Genomic DNA, 26,921 nt, shown 5'->3' with positions numbered 1-26,921 from the left:
TCCCCATGTGCAGTTGAAAACTGTAGTCTAGCTTTTTTTATGGTGGTTTTGGAGCAGTGGCTTCTTCCTTGCTGAGCGGCCTTTCAGGTTATGTCTATATATATGACTTGTTTTACTGTGGATACAGATACTTTTGTACCTGTTTCCTCCAGCATCTTCACAAGGTCTTTTGCTGTTGTTCTGGGATTGATTTGCACTTTTCGCACCAAAGTACGTTCATCTCTAGGAGACAGAACGCGTCTCCTTCCTGAGCGGTATGACGGCTGCGTGGTCCCATAGTGTTTATACATGTGTACTATTGTTTGTACAGATGAACGTGGTACCTTCAGGCGTTTGGAAATTGCTCCCAAGGACGAACCAGACTTGTGGAGGTCTACCATTTTTTTCCTGAGGTCTTGGCTGATTTCTTTTGATTTTCCCATGATGTCAAGCAAAGAGGCACTGAGTTTGAAGGTAGGCCTTGAAATACATCCACAGGTACACCTCCAATTGACTCAAATTATGTCAATTAGCTTAGCAGAAGCTTCTAAAGTCATGACATAATTTTCTGGAATTTTCCAAGCTGTTTAAAGGCACAGTCAACTTAGTGTATGTAAACGTCTGACCCACTGGAATTGTGATACAGTGAATTATAAGTGAAATAATCTGTCTGTAAACAATTGTTGGAAAATTACTTGTGTCATGCACAAAGTAGATGTCCTAACCGACTTGCCAAAACTATAGTTTTTTAACAAGACATTTGTGGAGTGTGGAGTGTATGTACACTTCCGACTTCAACTGTAACATTGCATAGAGAATGCTAAAAAGCTTATTGCGAACATTTTATACAATCTCTGACCTAAATTATTTGCAGGACAGACATCCCAGCTCATAAAGTTATACAAAAAAATGCTACACAGTTTGTTGCACGCACAAAACAAATAATAGACAACATGGCTCCAACAAGGGATTCTCTGCTGTTACCAATCTTAGCTTGATTTTGGAATAAGCTAACCACTTAGCTAGATAGTTAACTAGCTACTAAATTAGCAAATGAAAAGCACAACTGCATAGCATTTAAAACATTTTAGACAGCTAACTTAATAGTTATAAGATATCTAGCTGGCAAACATTTAGTTGTGAATTCCATGCTGTAACTAGATCACCTGGCGCATGATGCACACCAGTGAGTGACTCACAAGGCTCCAGTCTCTCGTTGTTGTGTGCTTGTAAACAATCACCACGTGACTGGGAACTATAATGAAAAATTACGTGACAGTTGAAATGAAGAACACCATCTTCTTAATCTCCTAACGTAGCGTACAAGTTGACCGTAGGTATTTACTTAAAAAGTAGCTACAAATATTTAAATGTATTAAAACTTAAAAGAAAGTTTCAATGGTATTCACGGTATCGAATAAACATCCCGTGGCTATTTTCAAATACCCCGGTATACGGTATATACGGTATACCATTCAAGCCTATCTCTCACCCCTCACTAGATTAAAACGGAGCAGTAGAACAGGTCTGAGAGAGAAAGAGTCTGTGTTATCAGAAGTCTGGATCTAAGAGATGACAGTTTTATTCAGTCTGTGTCCTGATTGTCTCTCTCTTTCACAGCCTGACCACTCTCTTCTGCTTGGCACTGCATTGTTTGCGTCTCAAATGGAACACTATTCCATAGGTCTCTGGTCAAAAGTGGTGCACTATATAGGAAATAGGTTGCTATTTGGGACATGCCCATTGTGTTGTGAGTCTGCCCTGTTTGCTTTAATAAATCTGGACCAGACCTGATGGAATTGTTTAACCCCATGCTGGGAAATCAACATGGCTATAAAAGACCACCTGTTCACTGTTCACTTATACTCTACCAGTGTTTGATGTCTTGCGTCCCAAATATTACCCTATTACTTATATAGCAGTACTTTTGACCAGAGCCCTATGGGAGCACTATGGGCCCTGGTCAAAAGTAGTGCACTATGTAGGGAATAGGGTCCCATTTGGGAAGCAGCCTCGGTGGGGTTGAGTGTATTAATAAAACTGAGTTTCAGGTCTCAGGTGCAGGTCCCCTCAGAAAGACTTCATGGGCATAAAGATTTTGTGTAAGCTCACTTTAACGTATATGAAAGATACAGTCCCAAGGGTGCTCTCTCTGAAATGTGAGCGCACCTAATATAGATGTGTCTATTTGGGACGGGAGTTAAACCTAAGTAGAACCTCCCAGGTACTATGTTACAGTACATGGCATAACTAAGAACATTACTGCTTCCTTGTTGCTGGCTTAAGGAACATGGGCTACACTTGGAAACAAACTGAAGTGGTCAATTAAGAAAATAAAGGAAATGAGATTGAATGATATTATAGTGTACTTCGTTTTCAAGTTTCTTCTCTGGTCCAGCTTGTTTTGGTAGTGTTGAGAGACAGACTGTAAGTAAAAGTCTGAGGTTAGTGACGCAGACATCTTTTGTCATGTTCTCTGCAGAGCAAACATAACAAACACTGGGCCGAGGAGAGTTGTGGTTTGGTTCCGTATGACGGCCAGTGCTAAAGGTAGCTACATTTTGCTTGTTATTACTGGTGTCACATATTCAAAAATGTCCCCTATGACTCAAACCATGCTTGATCTGATCTTTCAGGAATATGGAATATGTGGATAAAAAGGCTGTATCAATCAACCACATGTTCGGAATTATGATGACACAAAGCTACTTCCATTACAGTCAAAACAATTCACAAAGTATGTCAGAAATTCATTGGATCTGTGACAGATGCACACCAAAACCTCAACACTGTAGTTGATACTAGGGCTGTTCCAGTGACCACATTACCGTCACACCGGCAGTCACGAGTCATGAAGGCAGTCAAATTCCACGTGACCGTTAGTCATGGTAATTAGGCTTCTCCAAGCTCTGATGCTGCTGATGGTCATTAGTAGCCTACCAAACTTGCTAACTGCCTGGTACTCAACACTTTATTGTCCCTCTAATCACTCTGACATCAATGCAAATGTATTCGAAAATAAAACTAAACACACATTTCAATAGGCTATGCAATTGCATGAGAAAACAGAGTGATGGCCTCTACTGAAAAGAGGAGGATCAGCTGTCTATAGGCTAGGCCTACTATATTTATTTTTAATCTTTCCTAACATTAAGCACATTGCTTATATTTACAGCAGGAGTATAGTCTACATGGCTGGCATGAAAATAAACCACGGGGAAAGTGTCCTCCAATCGCTATTTAAGTGCATAGATGACATGTATTTTTTTCCGCTGCCCCTGTTTTGATATAGGTGCATGATAATGGTCCATTCTAAATCAAAACAAATTTCACACGTATGTATTATTTAGTATATTTAAAGACAAGATTAAATCAAGAATAGTCTGATGGGTGACAATATTAGCCTATCACTTGTGAATTATATATTATCACTTGTGAATGATGCCCAGCATAAGAAACAATGACTTTTTTTGCGATTGAAAACAAATCATAGTCACACACCTCATGTAGCCTAGCCCATAGGCCTATATGTTTTAATAAGGTTTCTATCACAACTAAAGTTGCCAAACTTCTTAAAATTAAGCACATTATTGCACTTCACAAGGGGTGTAGAGCCTAACTGCCATACATAAGCAGCACGTGAGTTTCAAGTTTGGGGAAGATAATTTTCACAATAAAAATGCACCTTTATAATAAAAGCATTACATGCATAATTGCAGTTGCGGTCACTTTTGATAGTGGTGTTTTGCACTGATGGAACATTCGCGCTTATAGCCTTGCTGCGCTTATAATGTGAAGAAATAGCCTAATAGTTTATCAACATTTTAAGCTAAACATTCTGAGCTGTTGCATCAGCTATGTTTTTTTGATTGTAGTGGTTGTATTAATTTGGGATCTATCGCATCCCACAACTGTCCCAGACTATGTTCGGAATATTTATTTCTTGCACAGAATAGAGTAGGTCGACCTTTGTACTATGGGGAATAGTAGATTGACATATGCTCGTGGTTTTGCTGTTCGTCAGGCCTACTCATCTTGTTAGCTGACGAAAAGTAAATGTGGACAGTTCTTCCAATATCTTCAATATGCACCTTGGAATTGGATAAGGATGCACGCAGTTGCGTCCCCGATGTGTTTGTCTTCACTTGTAGCCTGTGAGAAAGACCAACTCACGTGATGGAGCATGTCGCACGCAGCGAGGGCACAACAGCCACCGGCTGCAAAAGGCATGGATCTTTTTAGGGTGCATTACGGCCACACAAAGGCGATGCCGCCATTAAATTCTAGGCATTATCAAGTGCTTGTCAAATTGTGAATGAGTGACTGATGTAGTGTGTACAGCCTACGCAAAAAAACAAAGCAGAGATCATGCCTTTCAAGCAACTGTTTTCAAATCATCATTAAAGTCGCATCATGCCGCCTTACAATGTATTAAAAATCAAAACACATCGCCCAACGTTTGTTGAACAACTAAAGTTACATTAATAACTTTAAATTAAGCATATAGGAATAACTATTGCTTTGTTAACCGTTCAATACAGAATAGCCGCATGAGCGCACTCCGTCAAATCATTTGGAGAATTATTCAGCTATGTTCAATTGTATTCTTCATACTATAAAATAATGGCACGGAATTCTAAGCAGATCTTGTCTGCTAAATGAACTAGTGTAGCCTACAGCCATTTGGCATAGCCAGATCAGGACCTAACATAAGGACAACTCAGAGTATGCTATTCTGTTCTTCTGAAATAGACTACATTTTCTTCTTATGTTTTTTTAAACCTGTTTAAAACAAATTATATATTTATTGTGAAGGTGTAGGCTATGTTACATGGATTTATTAGACTTTTTAAAATGTAGATGTTCCAAAGGTCAGCATCAGTGTCTTGTAGGCTATGTGTGGAAGACAGGAGATGCTAAATGTGTTTATGTTAATTAATGGTCAATTACCGTCAGACCGACAGTTATTTGATTGACAATCACCGGCTGACAAACTTTCGTGACCGCCACAGCCCTAGTTGATACCAATAATGACCAAAAGCATCTGTTCTAGCACTAGGTAAACATGGACTTGTGTCCTTAGCCTGGGTCCAATCCAGCTAGTCTACATACTATGTAGATGAACCACCCTCTCCTCTTCTCCCTTTGCCACTGAGTCTGGTCTGGTCCACACTCCCGAGAGCAAACCCTAAAAGAAAGCAGTAGCTGAATGAGGGGTTTCATCTTTGATCTAGCGGGGTGCAAAGCCATTGACCCGCCGCCACAAAGGGGCTTAGGGCTGAGGAGAAGAGTATAAGGCCTCAGAAACATGGGGAAGCTTTCCCACAATGCCTGCTGTTAGTAGCACAGACACAGACACACAAGTCGTTAAAGGCCCAGTGCAGTCAAAAATGTGATTTCCTGTGTTTTATATATATACAGTAATTCCACACTATGAGGTTGGAATAATACTGTAAAATTGTGACAATGATGACAATGCCCTTTTAGTGTAAGAGCTGTTTGAAAAGAGCACTTGAAATTTCAGCTTATTTTGCTGGATGAAGTTTTGGCCAGGATGTACATTACTTAATAGACCAATAAGAAAGAGAGTTCCAAACCTCTCTGCCAATAACAGCTAGTTTTCAGTTTGATATTGAGATAAACACGGCTGCATTGGACCTTTAAGGAAATGACATGAGAGTAGTCCAAATCAACTTGGTGGTGGTGTTGTCTTGCATTCGCCTCTAAACCTTGAATGTCTAGATGCTGTTTACTTTGGGACAACTTTGAAGTAACTCCAGCTCCAAGATGCTATCATTTAAACCAGGCTTCCTTTTACTGCACTCTTAGCTCTCTGGTCTACAGCTATTGTGGTTTTAGGTGTCATTATCTGAGATAATGCATTGTTTAATCGCCATACAGGAAAGCTTTTCACCACAGTAGATGGGTTTGTTTCAGTGGTATTAGTGCTGATGGTGGTGTTGCTGTACTAGATATGACAGGTGGGTATGGGCTCAGTGACCTGGACCCATCCCTATTGAAGGCTGCGGAGAATGGAGTCTTCTCCTATTGCGCTGGCAGAACAGACACATTTCTCTATTCCCTGGACACTATCTATTACTGGTTAACACACTCATTAGAACGGTTTTGCCTCTGTACACACTGCAAAACTCAGGTACCAGTCACTGTTTCAGGGACTCACTGGAAACTAATCCTCTAATTCTTTGAGAGTAATTGCATGAAAATTCTATTTAACTCAGGAGGTTGAAACAACGTTTATAAACCAGGCTACCGTTATAATTTGACTCAGGCAGAAAAGCTTCCTGGATTAAAAGTGACAGTATGAAAGTATTCTACCATCCAATGCTTATGTAAATAGATCTGATGTACCAACAAATTATTCCAACAGCAAATTCATTGTGTACAATCAGTAGGATCTGTAGTATTACCTGTTAAGCTTTCATGCTTTTCTTCTTACTCGCAAAAACAAAACTCTTTAGGCTAGTAATGGATTAGGTAAATACCTGTGTCTATCTCCATGCATGTATTGTAAAGATACAGCTGTAAACTGGCGTGGGTGTACTGTATCTATCTACCCTGTGTTGTGCTGGCTGCATGCATCCTTCCTTTCCATGTCTTTTTCTCCATAAGACTACAGTAAGTAGAAACCGACCAGTTGTTCAATCTCTATAAATCTGAGAAACACAAACTGCTGAGCGGTGACTCATATATCAGTCTATTATACACTACAGGGCTGACTGTATTAAACAAATGGATCTGCCTGCAGCTGGAGGAGAGAGCCAGTATAGGGGAGCAAAGGTTATTGTCTAATTTCAATCTTGGCTGCCTTCCCAGAGCTCTACCACATTCCAATTTGTGGCTGTGTTGCTTGGCACTACTGACAGAACAGAGAGAGGTCCTGCTGCAAATACTGTTTGTGTTCGGCTACAGAAATGTGTCTGGAAAACTGACAATCAACAGGTCGGCACAGATTAACGCAATGACTGGAGCAAATTGGCTGAAATTATGGAAATACTATGGATAATGATGTTTTCTTTCGGGTTGTCGAGCGACATATACCTGCCTGCCATTTTTGCCAGTCGTTGTTAGTTGTTACAGTATCTTTCTTCTACACAATCGTTGGGGGTTGGTGTGTAAGATCACATACACACCCATTATAGCACAAGAGTCAATGTTAGTGCACTGCCAAGCATGTTATTAATTGTTGTATTCCACAATGAAAGGACAGCTGCAAAAGACAACTCTGGACAAAAAACAGCTGTTTAGACCTGCATATTAGCTATTTCAAGTATGTATTTTCCAGCATACTACCCTCCATTCAGCAATTTGACTGACAATTCTTGGCAACAGGGCCTCCAATAAAACAAAAAAAACAAGCGTCTGTTGAGTTTCAGATATTGTTTTCGTTATGTGACAGGAGCCATCAAGACTAAATGATCTGTTCATGCTTTTCACTCTATTTACACCTGAAGTGCCATTTTAACATTTCACTTTTCAAAGGAAGTGTAAGATTATGATACCTACTGTTGAATAATTACAAAGACTTAATCTTCACTATTTATTTCACATCACAGCAGCCAGTGACATTTAGAGAGCTTAAGAAGAAATCCACATCTGTTTAGACACAATGTAAAATTATTCCTTTCCTCAATGTTAGAAAGAACAGCGAGATCAAAGTGAACCTGAAAATGACAGTCCACAGAGTTAATGGAACCCCACTATGTTTTAGAGGATTTCTTTTTTACAGGGAAGGAAAAAATAGAAGCTAAACTTAGCTAGGAAAGCATTGAAAAAGGTGAAGGAGAAAATATACCTCTCTCTCTGTCTGTCTCATCGTCTCTCTCGCTCTCAATTCAATTCAAAGGGGCTTTACTGGCATGAGAAACATATGTTTACATTGTCAAAGCAAGTGAAATAAACAATAAACAAAGGTGAGAAGACACAAAACATTAACAAAAAACGATTAGAATTTAACAGTAAATATTGCACTCAAAAAGGTTTCAAAAAGATAAATACTTTTCAAGTGTTTTATTATCAGCTATTTACAGTGTTTTAGTAATGTGCAAATAGTTGTAGTACGAATAGTAGGTGAAGATAAATAGATAAATATTGGTGGTATTTGCAATGTTGTTTGTGCTCTACTAGTTGCCCTTTTCTCACGGCAACGGGCCACGAATCTTGCTGCCATGACTGCACAGATATGGGAGTTTATCAATGTTTGATTTGTTTTCAAATTCTTTGTGTGTCTGTGTGATTTTCTCTCTCTCTCAAGAATATCCTTGGTGAGGCTGACACGTAAAAAGCATGTGACCTATCAAATACAGCCATGACACTTAAAAGTGTGGATTTTCCTCTGGATAATATGAGACTAAGCGTTTGCCTTTACGACTAATGTATGAGCCAATGGTATAACTCATAAAGTCAGTCATGTGCGCATACAGTACATTACAACCATAAACCAACATCTGGGTCTGGAATGGAAAGTAGGAGAGTCATGGTAATGTCATTAGTCTATCCAACCCCTTTCAACTGAGTATACTAGATGAAGTGAAATACATTACATTAAGATCATGGTTCAATTAGATTTGGTAGGTTGTTCTAGAACATGAGGATCTACTTATTGAAATGTAGAGGTGCTTTAATGGACAGTTTAATGCTGGGTATTAATTAAGTTGACTACAGAGATTAAGTAGTGTACATTTTGTTTTAAACAACTACTCTAAGATAGGAAGTATCAATTTTTCCACGCTTAAAAATAACACTGCACATTTGATTTTGTACACTACTCCACCTCTGAGGCAGCAAGGTCTGCTAAGTGTCTATAGAAAAATAAGTAATTGACTTCCTCCTTTGACCACAACTCCCTCAGAGCAGTTTTATCCAATTTCTAACAGTCCAGGAAGATGAGAAAGGGGTCAGACAGTGACATATGCTGTATTTGAGCCTTGACCTCTATGTTAGGGGCAAATGGGAACCGCGCTGTGAGTTTCTGCACCAAAATAAATGAGACAGTTCAGTTAAGGTCGGGTTCCACCATACGTTCTACAACGAACCCAAGCACTTTCCCCACTGTGTGTGTGTGTGTGTGTGTACCAACATGCCTCTCCATTCGTCTTCATTAAGCTTGTGTTTGAACTGTTTCTCCACATCTCTGTAAGTATAGGGTCTACTGGGAGCAGCTGCAGCTCCTTCATACTGTAGCAGCCCACATCTCATCTACTCTACACTGTCCTACTCACTATCCTTCACAGAAGTCCTTCTTTAAAGACACAGAGAGTGAGAGGCTTTTAAACAGTTGTGCTGGACAGGTGGAGAGAAAATGCCACTTTCTTTGAGAGAGAGAGAGGGAGAGAACAAGCTGTCACCCTGCCTGTCATCAGCCAATTTACCTGGAGAGAGAGGGGCAGATTCAATGGACACAGAGATAATTCATCACTTCATTCATGTAACCTGAAGAGATCGACCAAATCAGCTCTCCAACAGTATTGACTGTTAGCTCCTTGTATTTCACAGTTTTTATTAAATCGGGAGCATTACTGCTATCATGCTGGCCCCAAAATCAAAATAAAGGCCTGGATTGGAAAACGAGGCTACCACCACACTGGGAAGCAATAATAATCCCGATCTCTTTATTCAAATCTGCCATGTGTGGATATTCAGTGTGACTGAATAGCCATGGGAATGTTGCTCCAGCATATCTCTCCTGTCTGTCTGTAATTGAGCAGATTTATACTCTGGAAATGGCTTTCTTATTATAACTCAGCTACACAAGGTTTTCTATTTAATGTATTACTTATTTGTAAAGGCCTCTCTTAACAGGCAGCCGCACATCGCAAATTGTGATATATTATAATTCAGTGACTCTTTCTCACTAGCATCATCTGAATCCATATCCTTAATCCATATCATTTTTATATGATGATTTGTTACCCTCAGATTTGTTGTTGGCTCTCTCTAGCCCACAGACCATCAGACATCAGTGCTGGTTAGGCCGGTCAGTGTAGAGTTGTCAGATCCAGGAATTCAAAGATCAGGAACAACAATAGCCAGAGGCCTGCCTGACTGGGCTCTAAAAGCCTCTATGTCAGCACACAGTGGTTTGAAAGCCTGTGTAACAAACTCTGGATGTATTTTATCTTACAAGCTTTACATAGAGTGCTGCATATTCTCTCAGTTATGTTAGTATCACTTTCTGCAGAGAAACATCATGTTTTTATAATTAAAAGAGAAACGTGATACTGATCATATATTATCCATGAGTGTTTCCTCACATAAGTACTGTATGTGGGGTGAGTTAAGTGAATAGAATTATGTGGTCAAATATAACGAGATGCAAAAAAGGACAACAATTTAAATTACTAAAACGTGAAGCCATCACACTGAAGTCTAATAAAGAGTATATATTCATTGTAATCCCATATGGTTAATTATGAATGGAATATGCTCAACCTCAATTTGGGAAACTCTGCCAGAAACAGCAATAGTAGCCGTTACGTTAACTATAGTCTATATCCCTACTGTACGTATATGATGTAGTGCAGTGAATATCCTTTCTCTCAAATAATATTTTATTCACTTTTAGGAAAAGGGATATGTTGCTTTTATGTTCCCTAAACACCCAATGCTCTGAAGCATGATTTGTCATTGTTATTCAGAACTCGCTCACCTCCACTTAAAACATGATCCTTCTGGAGTCTAATGAAGCACCAAGGTAGGTCCCAGGGGGTTCCGCCTTGCCAGAGAAAACCTCTTTGATTTATGTACTACTTTGTTTTTCCTGCTTAAGGCTTGCCTGTTGTGTTGTGAGAGAGATGACCCTGCCTGGTGATGAATATGCGGATGGAGCATTTACTCTTATTTATTAATTAGCTCCTGTTAAAAATATATTCTCTCTGAAAATGTCAATACCCACAATACACCACAACAGCCAGTCTGAACATAAGGCTCTCTCTCTCTGTCCTATCATTTCCCAGTCTCCGCCTTCTCACAATTAAACCAAAAACAATCTGCCTGTATTTGCAATGACACTCCATTGCTGGATAAACTTTGATACCCAGATTAAATAAAATGGCACTTTTGGACGGCAGTAAGCAGCCATCGTGCGGAACTGATTGGCTTTTGAAAACACTAATTAGTACTCAACCTTGTGGCTGTCCAACTGTAGCCTGCTAATGTGAGTGCACACACTTGTGATTTAGCCTCAATATCATGGCTCTATCAGACATCCTTTTAGCCTGGAGAGATATTAGCACAGCCCACTCTCGTGCTGGAGTGTCACGGACCTCTTCATCTGTTTTGAGTAAACAAAATAAAACTGCAACCGGAAAATATGAGAGCTTGTTTGTAGTTAGACATGCTGGAGAAAAACATAGAAAGGGAATTTGTGCTTTGATCCGCTAACGTGATCTGAAACCCCCTGCACATTAGGCTAGTTCATAAAATGAAAGAGATCCTGGAATTTAATAAATAGGCCTGGTATGTGGTGGACACTGGTGGAAAATGTGTTAACGTTATGAAAACATTACACATCCTGTATGGTGGATAAGAAAATAAATGTTTAACCTTTAACTAGGCAAGTCAGTTAAGAACAAATTCTTATTTACAATGACAGCCTACCAGGGAACAGCAGGTTAACTGCCTTGTTCAGGGGCAGAATAAACAGAAGTTTCCCTTGTCAGCGCAGGGATTTGATCCAGCAACCTTTCGGTTACTGGCCAAACACTCTAACCACTAGGCTACCTGCAGCCACTAGATGCTGTATAAGTAATCATTAGTCCATCTGCTGAATGTACTATCCACAGGCAACAAAAAAAATATATATATATATATTGGAGAAAAAAAATGTAAATATGCTTGAATTCTTTGAGCATGTCCAATCTGTAAATAATTGGAAAGATGCTTTAATTCTTTGAGGGAGTCCACTAGGCTTGGGCGATATACCGTTTACACCATATACTGGGGTATTTTGAAATACAGACGGTATTATTTTCTAAAACACAAAAACAAATGATATATTAACTAGCAAACCAAATGCATAGCTGGAGCCCGAAACTGGATCTCATTTATTTGACACATCTTAGATTTCATATAGTTACACATAACTTATAGTTATAATCAGTGGTGTAGCACACACCTCCACAGCCCCCACGAGGCAGCCCACAACCCCCTTTTTTTTATATATATACACTATCGTTGAAAAGTTTGGTGTCACTTAGAAATGCCCTTGTTTTTGAAAGAAAAGCTATTTTTTTGTCCATTAAAATAACATCAAATTGATCGGAAATACACTGTAGACATTGTTAATGTTGTAAATGACTACAGTAGCTGGAAACGGCAGATTTTTTATGGAATATCTATATAGGCGTACAGAGGCCCATTATCAGCAACCATCACTCCTGTGTTCCAATGGCAAGTTGTATCATTTTAAAAGGCTAATTGATCAATATAAAACCCTTTGCAATTGTGTTAGCACAGCTGAAAACTGTTGTGCTGATTAAAGAAGCAATAAAACTGGCCTTCTTTAGACTAGTTGAGTATCTGGAGCATCAGCATTTGTGGATTCGATGACAGGCTCAAAATGTCAAGAAACAAATAACTTTCTGAAACCCGTCAGTCTATTCTTGTTCTGAAAAATTAAGGATATTCCATGCGAGAAAATGCCAAGAAACTGAAGATCTCGTACAACGCTGTGTACTACTCCCTTCACAGAACAGCGCAAACTGGCTCTAAACAGAATAGAAAGAGGAGTGGGAGGCCCCGGTGCACAACTGAGCAAGAGGACAAGTACATTAGAGTGTCTAGTTTGAGAAACAGACACCTCACAAGTCCTCAACTGGCACCTTCATTAAATAATACCCGCAAAACACTAGTCTCAACGTCAACAGTGGAGAGGCGACTCCGGGATGCTGGCCTTCTAGGCAGAGTTCCTCTGTCCAGTGTCTGTGTTCTTTTGCCCATCTTAATATTTTATTTTCATTGGCCAGTCTGAGATATGGCTTTTTCTTTGCAACTCTGCCTAGAAGGCCAGCATCAAGGAGTCGCTTCTTCACTGTTGACGTTGAGACTGGTGTTTTGCGGGTATTATTTAATGAAGGTGCCAGTTGAGGACTTGTGAGGTGTCTGTTAAATTTTAAACCTGTTTTCGCTTTGTTATTATGGGGTATTGTGTGTAGATTGCTGAGTATTTTCTTTTATTTAATCAATTTTAGAATAAGGCTGTAACGTAATCAAATGTGGAAAAAGTCTGAATACTTTCCGAAGGCACTGTATGTATACAAAAGCATGTGGACACCCCTTCAAATTAGTGGATTAGGCTATTTCAGCCACATGTATAAAATCGAGCACACATCCATGTAATCTCCATTGACAACCATTGGCAGTAGAATGGGATTACTGAAGAGCTCAGTGATTTTCAAAGTGGCACTAAAATAGGATGTCACCTTTCCAACAAGTCATGTCGTCAAATTTCTGCCCTGCTAGAGCTTCCCCGGTCAACTGTAAGTGCTGTTATTGTGAAGTGGAAACGTGGGGGCATCCCTGCCTCGTGGTGGCTGTGGGGGTGCATGCTACACCACTGCTTATAACTATACGTTTAGTATAACTATAAGAAATCTAAGATGTGTCAAATAAATTATATCCAGCTCAGGGCTCCAGCTATGCATTTGGTTTGCAGGCTAATTCTCTAGATGTCAAGATCAAGCTTCTTGGTTACAGCAGAGGCATTCAATTCCCCCCTGGATGAAGATCCCTGTTGCCTAAATTGTTTGTGTCAAAAATAAAATAAATGTTTTTGGGAGGTTACAGAAACGGTATGAATGTATGAAAACCTGAATACTCCCCAACCCTAGAGTCCATATTTGGCAACTAGCAAACTACCAGTCCAACAGAGAACAATATGAGTAATAACTTACAGTAATTGCAGTAATAATGGCGAGCACAATTACACAGAGGAATGTGCTTCAAGTTTATGTCTGATAAGAACCAAAGGAGCGGACAATCACTGAGGTAATTACAGAAAGATAGACGTAACTCACGCTCCTCCGTCTAACTTTAGCATATCGCCTCATCCACAGTTTATTACAATACTCACTTCTCACAGATGTTGGTATGCATGCATGAAGCTTCACTTGGAACATGCTTCAGTAAACAATGCCGTGTTTCTGTGATTTCACACATCTGGGCCGAGAAAATGTGTTATCTTTTGAAGCAATAGTTCATCGCTATATAGGCTAAGTATTGCTTAAATATCTTATTAGCACCTGGAGGATAGTTTGTGGAGGAGAAGTAGGTGTAATCCATGATGTCTTACAGTTACTATTTTGGTCAGCAACAGGTTAATGTTGTCATTAGCCAATAGGAAAGACTTACCGTTACAGGCCAATCAAAATATGACATCACCTGACATCCTCAATGTTTTGTGGCAACAGGATCCCTAGATAGTAGAACGCTTTATTAGTCAGTGATCAAAGCTAATGGTGCTAGGCCGCTAGCACTATGGCCTGTTGAGTAGCAAATGGTCTGGATAAAGCAGTAGGAACATGATCCAAGCTACTGTCCAAAGCATACAGATATGCTGCTGTTTTGACAGCATCACAAATTGAGACTTTAGTAACACCAGACAACTGCTTTCAACATACACAAAGGATCTGACATTGGACAGTGACCAATCTCTGGCTCTCTCCAGGAGAATCAATGGCACTCTAATAGACTTCACTGAAAACAAACCACAACAAAGAAATACTTGATTCATTTAAATAACTGTTGCCATTCAAGCCAGCCACACCCATGTAAAAGGAAGTGTGGTGTATCAAGGGTAAACCCCTAAGTATTGGTATACGTCAGAAGAACAACTTATGATACTACCTAAAAGAGCTATTTTAGAATAGCCCGTAATCTCAATGTCACTAGAACAATCCCAATCCCAAAGCCAAAACTCTGTAAGGTCTAGGCTGCTCTCCTAGAAGATGCATATCAGAAGCTAATGGAGTCTGCTGGAAACTACAGGGGGGCTGAAGGTTCACCACGATTAGCTTGTGTAACTGCTGAAGGTCAACGCAGCTCTGCTGAGCAGCCACAAGCCTTCATAAAACCATGCAGCGTATCATTATTTTCACAGTGTTTCATTATGGATTGTTAACCTTGGCTAACTCCCCAACTAACGCTTTAATCAACTGCCTGTAATGTCTCTGATACAATGTAATCATTCTGCTTCTACTTCTCATTTATCAGCGGGTAGGAAGGAAAAACGTACCTGTGTCTCATTATAGAAAGAGAGAAAAAGAGAGCAAGCTCCTTTTCCAGGATCTGCATGTGTCTGGAAAGACACACGTAAGTAAAAGCTTCCGAAGAGGAGAGAGGAAGGTTCAGGGTTATTGCCTATTGTCAGAGAAACTAGATCGTTTTCCTAGAAAGGAATGGAGTATGAAAGACTTGTCAATAGCATGTAGTCTCAGGAGGAAACTAAAGGACTCCTCAATGCTGAGGCCTCTTTCTCCTTGGCCTGGTTCCTACCACTGCCATCCCACACCACAGCCACCTGTGAGGAAGTGTTCACCGGGTCACAGTGCAGTGGCAGTGCATTAAGTCCCCCTGCAATGCACTGCCACAAAGAGATGAGCTCCAACAAAAAGCCTAAAATATCAGCTCTTTTCCCAAATGTACTAGGGGAGTCTTCATAAGACAAATACATGGTAGAACCCTCTCATCAAGTCATCAGTTTGCAAACAATTGGAGGTTGCAACCAGCGACCTCTAAACCCCACAAGAATGGTTGCCAAGAGACAAAAGAGATCTAAACCAACTAGCAGATTACTTTTCAGAATCTTCTCCCTCCACATCAATACTGCTTTCAGAGATCCAGATGGAGGCCAGCAGCAAAGTGTCCCCTTATTGGGCCTTTATTGGTACATACTAAAACCAACATTGAATTACGGCAGGGGAAAGGGGAGGCACGCTTTTTGTTTAACACACAGTACTTCTGAGGCCAATAAAAATCAGCAATGAAGCAATCACTGTACCATTTTTGGAAACCATCTACAAAGAGATCACTTTCCAGTTTTAATATGCGTATGAAATAAATATTAGAGCCGAGCCAGAGCATGAGAGAAACCATATGTTGCTTGGTGGATAAAAAAATCTATCCATAGGCTTGTGCTTTCTACAAAACACTACATGTCTTTATCTTTTCTCCAATATATAAAAATGCACTCCAACTAAATAGTGATTTACAGTAAATGTGTGGTACATTGAGAACAGATAGGGAAATGCTACTTGGGGGGAGTATGTTACATCTCAAAAGAAGGGTTCAGAGCGGATATGTGAGAGGGATTTGTGTGGTTGCCAGACGTGTTATTTTATTGAGACTAATGGTGCACCCCATAGGCTGACAACAACTTTATGATTATTGAATATGTTAGAGAGAGTTTGATGTTTTAGTAAAATATTGTTTTCTCTCTCTCGGTTTTTCTCTTTCCCTGTTTTGATATTGGGGCTCACTCACCATGTGTCTAATTTCATATGTTGGCATAATGATGAATTGTTTTGGGTTGTACAGTCAAGCATTTTTATTCAGAAAAACATTCTAGACATCACTGTGAACTGACTGCTTTGGAAACTACAGGCAGGAGTTGTAACTAGAATTGTGTACCTGTACACAAAGAAATGAATACAAAGTATCCATATATGAGATGAACTCTTTCTGACAGAGTGGATAAATTATGAATATTACTGTACATTACTATCCAGTTAAAGAACAATGGACACAATCAACAATTTAAACCCATAAATAAACAACAAGAAACAGCGACATTCTCCCAAGAACAGCTCTTTCAAAACTCTCAGAGCTAGGCCTACACAGAGAAGAGAGACAGACAAGCCCATGTCAGAACAGTGCCTATGTACTGTAGATCTCTGCTACCATTTAATTCTAACATAAATGATGGCAAATTAAATTTCCAGGAAAAACAAAGGACTTTTCTGCAATAGAATATTCTTATCATTCTAATGCACGTCTATAAAAGATCCAATTAAAATCTGGCAGAGTGTGATGGCGCTTTTCCAATTTATATTAGCTTTTGAGGAGACTATTAAAGTTTATTTATTAGGTGAAGATGACTTTAAATGCTACAGTATTAACGCTGCAGTAAAATTGGATTAGCAGTGAGATTTTAACATTTACCCTGTTACCACATATATAACGTTGGGGGAGCGGCGATCTACGATCAATGACTATGACCTTCTGAGGCCAACATGGCTCCCCTATTTCCATAACACTGACTCCAGCTGTTGGCTTGGGGACCTCCACACTGGTTGGGAAAATGTAAGAAAACAGTTTGGAAATTAAGATAAACATAGCCGTTAAAGTCAATGTGTTCTAAACGTGACACAGATGATTTGTTTACTACTGTATTACAGTAACCAAGGCATAGGGCCAAGTCACATTAAATCATCTATCGAAAAACAGTACGTTGTTACTGTGGTTCATTTCAGTCTCCCATTTAAACATTCAAATAGCTGTTGTATTACTACATTTTCTGTGCTCTTTGTTCAGCAGGTCTGATGGATATTTGCCCACCTGCTGCCATTGTCTTCTCCTTAAAGGACGACCTGGTGGTGACACACACTGAGCATTATGGGAACGTTGCATGGTCGTGGTGGCGCTACGGGAAGCTGAACAAAGGATAGCTGGACTAATCACCACAGTATGGCTGCGTCTGATATTGCACCCTATTCCCTATATAGTGCACATTGTTTTACCAGGGCCCTGGTCAAAAGTAGTGCAAAGGGAATTAGGTGGCATTTTGGATGCACATAAATCTCCTTTGCCTTGTGCGTAATATCTCTCTCTCAGTCCCTACAGCACATAGCTCACTAATGAGGTGACATTTCACACTTACAGTCACGACAACACACTGCCCTGCAAATGAACGTCATAATAACAGTCAGCAATACCTTGATGAGATGGAAAATACTTCCATTCTGAACAGTAAGGGATGGTCTGAAAAATAGCACAGGCAGAAATTCTAACAATTGAACTTTTAAGTCTCGTTTTCTTGACAGGACCTCATATTCACGTGTTGAGTGAAGGGGGTCATGCATATTTGATTTTGTAAAACGTCACATTTCTAATCTATCTACTAATTAAATCTGTGTTGGATTAAAGGTTAAATCCAGGGGAGATCAGTTAAATGTTTTGATAGAGTCCTCCGTCAGCCCATTACGAGGCATTAGAAAGTAGTTATGTGAAAAATGTGATGGCTGCCTCACTGCAACAGCGCTTTAAAAATAAATGTAGGTGTCTTAACTGCAAGGCTAATCATTTATAGGACACAATTTATTGAATCACCCAGCCAGAACTGATTGACTGGTCCTACTGCTTAATTCCACAGTAAAAGCAGTTTCTGTGGCACATAGAGAATAAATTATTCTCTTTAAAGATGGAATCCTTAATGGTGAAACTGCCACATCAATTTGGGATACTATAACACACAAGAAGTTACAGCAAACAACGAACACAGTTGTTTTGCCTCAAACATCACTGCACGCTTCGATAGAACAGCAGAATATGTACTGCACAGGAGTTTGGTGACACCTTAATTGGGGAGGATGGGCTCGTGGTAATGGCTGGAGCGGAATCACTGGAATGGTATCAAATACATCAAACACATGGTTTCCACATGGTTATGAGCCGTCCTCCCCTCAGCAGTCTCCACTGATGTAGCGCAATTTGTTGTACCACGCTGCTCATTTCCATTTGGACGCTGCTCACCTCCGTTTAGTCGACAAAACAAAAACAATAACAATGGCGCTGGGGTGAACAGATTCTATCTTTAATAAGTCAGTGAGGTTGATGCTGTCAGAGATGTAGCGAGACAAAGACAGATTGAAATGGTTGATCCTGGTGAAAAAAGTAGGTCTCATGGTGAGTTAGTAGACCCTGGTGTGATATAAAGAGACATGTTAGGCTTGCCTAACGACTCACCCTGAATTTAATTCCTCTGCTCTATCAATCGCTCTATGCATTCAGTCTGAAACTGTTGTTTGTGTGACTTCAAAATGAGGGGCGTTGTACAGAACAAATTAATCAGCGATTGGATCTTCTCTAACAGTCTAACCAATCAGAGTACCAAAGTTAATGATGTCATCATGTAGGCCGGCTCTGGACCAATCCATCGGTTTCTGAGACCAATTAGAACGGACAGAATGTGTTCACATTCTAGAAATTGTTGGGGAGAGAGGCAAATCCAGACTCAACGTGGAGAAGAAACATCAGTTGGCCAGAGCGATGTGGATGGGTAGCCAGGCAAACGCTTGGCTGTGGTTCTGAAGCCTAAAGAAGGTCCATCTAGGACCCTTAGGCAGAGGACATGCTACAGCTCAAGTTTCCATGGTACAACACCTTTGTTAAATGATTCAGAACTTTGACAGTTTAAGCAATACTGGTTAAATGAGGCCTTTCTCTCTCATTCACTTGCAGGTGTGTCATGATAAATGACCGTAACCCTACACCGAGCATGACACCTCAGCTCTGAGCTACTACCCGTCTATTATATCTGAGTGCTGTGGAGCTGTAACAGTGACACGGCTGTTGGATTGTCCAGAGAGAAAACAGAACCTTCTGAGACAGTCTCTCTGTTCCCATGTCCATACTAGCATACTACTTAAAAGGAAGCAATGTATCGGGCATGTGTTCTACGTAGTAGGCTAGTGTGGACATTCCAAAATCAAATCACATTTTATTTGTCACATGCTTGGTAAACAAAAGGTGAAATGCTTACTTATGGGCACTTCCCATCAATGCAGAGAGAAAGAAAAGAGAGATAATAGAAAAATAGATACACAATGAGTAACTTGGTTATATACAGGAAGTACCAGTACTGAGTCGATGTACAGGGGTACGAGGTAATAACATGGCTATATACAGGAAGTACCAGTACTAAGTCGATGTGCAGGGGTACGAGGTAATAACATGGCTATATACAGGAAGTACCAGTACTGAGGCGATATGCAGGGGTACGAGGTAATAACATGGCTATATACAGGAAGTACCAGTACTGAGGCGATGTGCAGGGGTACGAGGTAATAACATGGCTATATACAGGAAGTACCAGTACTAAGTCGATGTGCAGGGGTACGAGGTAATAACATGGCTATATACAGGAAGTACCAGTACTGAGGCGATGTGCAGGGGTACGAGGTAATAACATGGCTATATACAGGAAGTACCAGTACTGAGTCGATGTGCAGGGGTACGAGGTAATAACATGGCTATATACAGGAAGTACCAGTACTGAGGCGATGTGCAGGGGTACGAGGTAATAACATGGCTATATACAGGAAGTACCAGTACTGAGTCAATGTGCAGGGGTACGAGGTAATTGAGGTAGATATGTACATATCAGTAGCTATAAAGTGACTAGGCAACAGGTTAGATAATAAACAATAGCAGCAGTGTATGTGATGAGTCAGAAGAGTTGGTGCACAAAGGGTCAATGCAAATAGTCCGGGTAGCTATTGGTTAACTATTTAACTAACTATTTAGCATTCTTATGGCTTGGGGGTAGAAGCTGTTCAGGGTCCTGCTGGTTCCAGACTTGGTGCATCGGTACCGCTTGCCGTGCATGCCCATTACATCGTTTCATTCTAAGTAGTATGCTAGTGTGGATATTAAAATGTAGCAATACTGTGTGAACTCTATCTACATGCAGCCTGCTGGCTGATGATGGTGATGTGAGAAGAGGAGATGGAATGGATTCATGAGCACTGGGTGGTGGTTGGATTAAAGATGGTCTTCATGAGAGCTGATCAGGGTAATGGACTGTGTCAGCATGAGATTTACATATTCAACACCAACCACAGCCTCTCTATCCAAATCCACCTTGTAAAGACAGTCAATCGGTCCCAATGTTGCACACAGGTTCAGTGGACATATAGACGAGGCCTCTTAAGTGTTGATTTACGTCAATGTAAAATTCAAAAGTGCATACCGCAGAGAGATTCAAACACAAACAGGAGGACTCCCTAGTCGTGTGTGTGTGTGTGTGTGTGTGTGTGTGTGTGTGTGTGTGTGTGTGTGTGTGTGTGTGTGTGTGTGTGTGTGTGTGTGTGTGTGTGTGTGTGTGTGTGTGTGTGTGTGTGTGTGTGTGTGTGTGTGTGTGTGTGTGTGTGCGTGTGTGTGTGTGCACATTGCAAGGAATGATGTGTGTAATAACTTAGATCATCTACGGCACAGCCATAGAAAACAGAGAGTATGATCTACTAATGTTCCACCACAAGGCCACCTCTAATATACAGTATATGACTCACAGTCCGGACACAGCTTCCATAGCAACAACTATTAGGGTCTTCCATGCAGGAAGCTTTACTGAGCTGATAAAAGTTCAGAGTTAGGACAAAAACGTAAACACTACATAGTTAATCACATACACACATCAGTTTAATTAATGTAGATAGAACCAGATGAATTGGGGAAATTGTCTGAATCTGCAGAGTAACTCACTTTCGGACAGAGCATCCATTAGCTCAGGGGTTCCAAGTGCTGTACTTCAAGTGAGCGAGCTAAAAATGAACTTCCCCAATCTCAAATGGAAAACCGGGTCTTTAATAAATCTGTTGAACTAGGCGTCCGACAAACTGCAATTAAAATGCCCAGGAAATAAATCAGCTTTTCACTTCCTCAACATTTAAACCTTGAAACATATAACTTCGGTTACATCCATCAACTTTAGAAAAGGGCAAAGTAAGCAGCTTCTCGGGGTACCAGCGATTTAGAGTCCTAGTAGTGTTTGGATATGTTTACAATGTGTGTGTGGTGAAATGGCACCAGCTGTGTACACTGACAAGATGCACACGGCCCACTGTGTGTTTGAAGAGAGTCTTAACCCCTTCACTACCACTCCACAGACGGGACAACAAAGACCACGGGAGGCTAGGCCAATCTGGCTGTAGGGGACAATGGGGAGATATTGCCCCAAGGGTTTTCTGGTGTGAAGGGACTGTAATGTAGCATCTCTGAGTCCATTTATGTCCTTTCTGCTTTGTTTCCTATACATATGCAAGGAACAATAGGATCCAACCCATCCTCAATCAGGCTTTTGTTTCACCTACATGACTCATTTAAAGGCTCAATAAAGTCCTAGAGTATGCCGGCTGCAGCTGCTGCCTTCCATCCTCATGTGTTATGCTGTGAATAACTTCCCATTTGTTGTTCTTACAGTGTATGTAGTCTATTACGTATGACAGACGAGTGGTTGATACAACTCAAAGTTGAAATATAATCCATTGATAAGCGCTTCCTTGAATAAGAGGAAACATATATATTTGGTAGTCTCAGAGGCCATTTGTCATCAGAGCCAATCAGCTGTTACTATCAACCCTACTTAGTGAAACAGACTTCCTGTTTACAGCGGTTGTCACTGAAAGGATTCTTGGAAGACAATCAATCACTCTTCCGTAATGACACCTTTTAAACCAACAGAAAAGTATGGCTACGGAACAGTGGAAAAATTCAGTCAATCACAGTCAAAACAATGCTAATGCATATTACATAATCTTTGGATCTGAACATAGCCATCCACAATTTATAATCACTTACTGGCAGTATTAGTAATAGTTTCACAAACTGAAGCTCTGTAGTAGTGGCAGTGCTGCAGGTGCAACCCATTCCTCAGTTACATCTGGTAACAACCAACTAATTACCTCTACCAGTGCAGCTAATGAAATGTATATTACATCTAAAACATTATTAAACTTCAGGGGAGTATAACACAGGACTATAAATGTGCCAGTAACAGGGGAGGTGTGTGTGTGTGGGGGGGGGGGGGGGGGGGCACACTCATGAATTGCACACTCATGAACAAAGGCATTTCAGTCAATCAAACGGTCAAATCATTTAGACATGCTAAATGTAAACCAGTACAGTTGAGAAAATACCCAAAAAGCTCAAAGCCTTTAGTAGTGTCCAACCTGAAGAGCATGCACAGTTATGTAGACCACAAAATGTCCCACATTTTAAACCAAGGGGGACATATAAAATATTCAACTTTTGTGACAGAAAAGGAGAGAAAATACACCCTGATGACCAAAAATAATCTAGGCGTGTATTCATAAGGTTTCAGAAGTGAAGCCGGGCTTCTTGTAAATTTCACTGACTAAGACCACATGTGCTCAGTATAAACCAAAGAGCCAGTAAAAGCCAAGTCATTATCCCAGATAAATTGAATGTAAGACTGCACACAATTTCTGAAGTACCAACTACCAACCAATCAGTGGCTAAAAAGAGTCCCTGTGGGTATATACCCCTAAACATAGTTGCCTTGTGTCCCAGTTAAATCAAAGCACTTTACCAAAGGCACCCTGCTGAGACTGCCCTGTCATACACCTGAACACAATCCACACCATTAAATATTAAAAAGGTATAGAATAATATGTAGCCTATATGAAGTGTGCTTTAAATCAGCTCTTAATGACATTCATCATCAAGGTCTGAGGTTCAATTCTACTAGATTACTAGCAGCTCATGTTCCCTTGTAAAGTACATGATATTAACATATTCCCTTTATCTCATTGCCAAATCACGGCTGGATTCATTAGGCATGAATCATGATGACTGTAGTACCTAATTAAGTTTGTGCCACTCGTTTGGATGTTTCTGTAGATTTAAAAAATCTGTGATGTTTGAAAGTGCCTCTGGGCCCCATTGTGATTAAATCTGAATGATTTCCTCAGACAACATTTTGAGGGTGTTACTGTTTATACATCACATTGAGTACCCATTGACATTGACCAAGGCACTGTCACAGCTTCTTGGAGTGGGAACTTGACATGAAAGCTATAATAAATAACTCTGTTATCAACCCAAGTTAATTTGAGTCTATACAACTTGAAAACATGACACATCATCTGGATGACTAATGTTTCCTCTCAATGAGTTTGGTCGAATCAATTTGGGGATGATGTGTCTTGCATTATGCAAACACATGCAAATCTCCCTTCCACTCAGTATGCAGAGGCTTCTGAATTGGCATGTGATATGTGGTTTGTGATGAGACATGTAGCAGAGGGAGCGCTTCATTTCCTCTCCCTCTCAGACTACAATTGCATTTTGGCCTATCCCTGACAGAAAGACTATTTCCTTTCTCAATCTTTGGCCCGGGGAGTTTTCAAGCAAACACAAAACCACACTTTATCTATTATAGGACAGTCAAACAAATGTGGTTGCACTTGGGAGCTTTAACAAGCCTGGGCTATTTGGCCAAGCAGACGCAAACACTGCTCTGGTCTCAGAATGTTCTCAGAACAGGATTATAGTATGTTTTCTATTGGTTCTCAGAACAGTTTTAGAGGATGTTCTGGGGAAAAGTCTGGAAACTCATTTGATATGGACTGTCTCTCTCTTTTGGCAGCTTACCATGCTTCCACATCCTGAACATGTTGTCAAATAGAGCCATTATCCTTTTCAAAACAAATACTCATTTGTGCTTGTGATACAAAAATACCAAATATCTGCTGCTGGTTGTGTACCAAACCACCTGTCTGTCTGGGACTGTTTGTGTAAGGATATCTCACATAGGATAACCCTACTAGGGACAGTATGACATTTTTTCAAAACACTGCAACACATCAGTAAACAGGGACATATTATCTGTGAGCAAAAGAAGGGATCCCGATCTGAAACAACTGCAGTTGAATCAGACATCAGATATCAACATAAACAACCTGCTCACTTCAAGGATAATTAATGCCTTTCACAATTCATGAATTGCCCTGAAATATGACAAGCTCTATAGGTAGTGACATCACTTTATCATGTGTCTTCAGTGAATCTAAAACATATGAACTGCATGTTGATTGATGATGATGGAATTATAAATTATAAACACTGCCCATTAAATGATTAAATGATTATGGATCAAGTCACTTTTTAAAGGCTCTGTCACACATGTAATCAAGTTGATCACTCATTGTAAAGTAGCAGTGTCACTGCCACCTGGCATGAATAGCTTACTCTGCAAGAGATAGGATACCAAAACTTCATCCAATTGAGAGATGTGCTATATGAGAAAGCATTTCAACGTGTAAACATTATGACATGCAGAACTCCAGCACCAAAGGAAGATGGTAACTTGCCTAATTGATAAAAGTGTGTAATGCACTGGTAAAACTGCCTCTTGTCTTATTGTGTTATTCTGTCTATTTTATAAAAGCTTTGTAATGCCAATGCAGAATAGGATTAGATGATGGAGAAGCCTAATTAATCATCAAAGAAAACCTTCCCAATCGTGTACAACACCATTTGTCATTATATTAGTCTGTCCGGACTCCAGAGGAATGGGGTTTGAATACAGTGTGCAGAAACAAGATAGAAGTACGCAAAACAATGTAGAACGCAATAGCTCACCTTATTATAGTTGTAGTAGCCCAAACAGTGGGGAAAATCCAGGTTTGGTGGGTCTCCTGGAATAGGATTTCCTCCGGCAATCGGATAAAACCGTACATCCATGATGTATCAGGCAACAGCGCAGCTGTACTGTGAACAGAGCTCAATTTGTTTCTACCTTTTTACAATCCACGCGCACAGAGTGAGAGAAAGGCGGCGAGACGCGCAAGCTTTTTCGGGACCGTAAATCAAAGAAATAGAAAGCGGGATAAGAAGAGGTAAGGGATAAAATAGGAAGTTTTGTTATTCCTCTTCTTCTCGTTGAAGAAGCTGTTCATAGTTTTGAAACCCAAATAACGGTTGAGCTATGTCCAAGCTCGTCCTCAAGGTTTATGATATCTGCGCCAAGCCGTGATGTTTGCCCATGCATTTAGAGGCAGCTGCTGTACACAAAGAAGCCACGCGACCGGCAGGGACAGACTGCACAATCGTCTTTCCCCTATTCAGCTTGCGAAACAAAATTGAAAACAGAACTAACGTTATAATATGTGTATAATAAGACGTCCGGCTCACAGGAGAGTAACTATCCACGTAAAAAGCGCTCGTTTCCCCGCAAAAGTTGTTGTTCCTCAAGTTTGGACAGTAGTTGGCGAAGGTAGCATAAAGCAGTGAGGATATTGTATTCCCTGGAATTCTGCTACAGCGTTCCACCAGTGGAGAGTGGGGTTTCGGGACAAAAAATTATAAATTTGTGCGGTCAACCAATAATGTGGAATTAGTAGATTTGCTATACAACACTAGATAGATGCTTAGTTCAGTCTTTGGCTCTGTTGATGAACAATGTGTGAACAACCCGGGCTACTCCCCGAACACAGCACGCCACTCCCATTTAGCCAGCATCTGTTTCAATGAAAACACTAGATAGTTACATTTTACACTGCTTTCAGTCTCTGGGGATACTTTGATTGACAGATTTTATATAAAAATACTTAATCAGCAATATACACGTTTTTACAGCAGTTGCTCGAATTGAGAATTGTTTATGTTTGTAATACTGGTCATATTTTTTAAATGTATTTTGTTTAACCAGGCAAGTCAGTTAAGAACAAATTCTTATTTACAATGACATCCTACCCCTGAACAGAACGACAGCTTTTTACCTTGTCAGCTCCGGGATTCAATCCAGCAACCTTTCGGTTACTGGCCCAACGCTCTAACCACTGGGCTACCTGCCGCAGCAAAACCCTTATTAACCTTATAAACCGTATTACTATAATTGTTTATATGTGCTTAACTAAATCAAACATTGTTCTTAATGAAAATCTCTTCAAAACAAACAAACATTGGTTTTGAAAGCCAATCCAATCTTAGGGATCGCTATAGCCTGAAGCAGCTTGTTGGCCCCCTCCCTAATATGACCACATGGGACAGTAGAATGAATACAAACAGTCTATTTACAATAATCATCATGTCTCAATGATGTGTAGCCCTACTTGTTTATTTTCTCCTCTGAAAAGATTGAACTAACAGTCAATCTCCCATTACAGGGATTGGAGGAGATATACTTT

At 40.2% G+C, this 26,921-nt stretch overlaps 1 protein-coding gene across 1 annotated transcript in view; it reads right to left on the bottom strand.

The window, feature by feature from the left end:
- The window catches only part of LOC139575828 (TOX high mobility group box family member 3-like), a 66,519-nt gene extending 40,282 nt beyond the window's left edge, over nucleotides 1-26,237 (bottom strand). The window contains exon 1 of the mRNA XM_071401174.1: nucleotides 25,375-26,237. Within this exon, the coding sequence (XP_071257275.1) occupies nucleotides 25,375-25,476 (102 nt within the window). The 5' untranslated portion in view covers nucleotides 25,477-26,237. The remainder of the gene's footprint in view (nucleotides 1-25,374) is intronic.
- Between the last annotated feature and the right edge of the window lie 684 nt (nucleotides 26,238-26,921).

Source organism: Salvelinus alpinus, chromosome 5 (assembly GCF_045679555.1).
Source record: "Salvelinus alpinus chromosome 5, SLU_Salpinus.1, whole genome shotgun sequence".
Lineage (NCBI taxonomy): Eukaryota > Metazoa > Chordata > Actinopteri > Salmoniformes > Salmonidae > Salvelinus > Salvelinus alpinus.
Note: the sequence above shows the minus strand (reverse complement) of the source record. Positions and strands in the feature narration are given on the sequence as shown.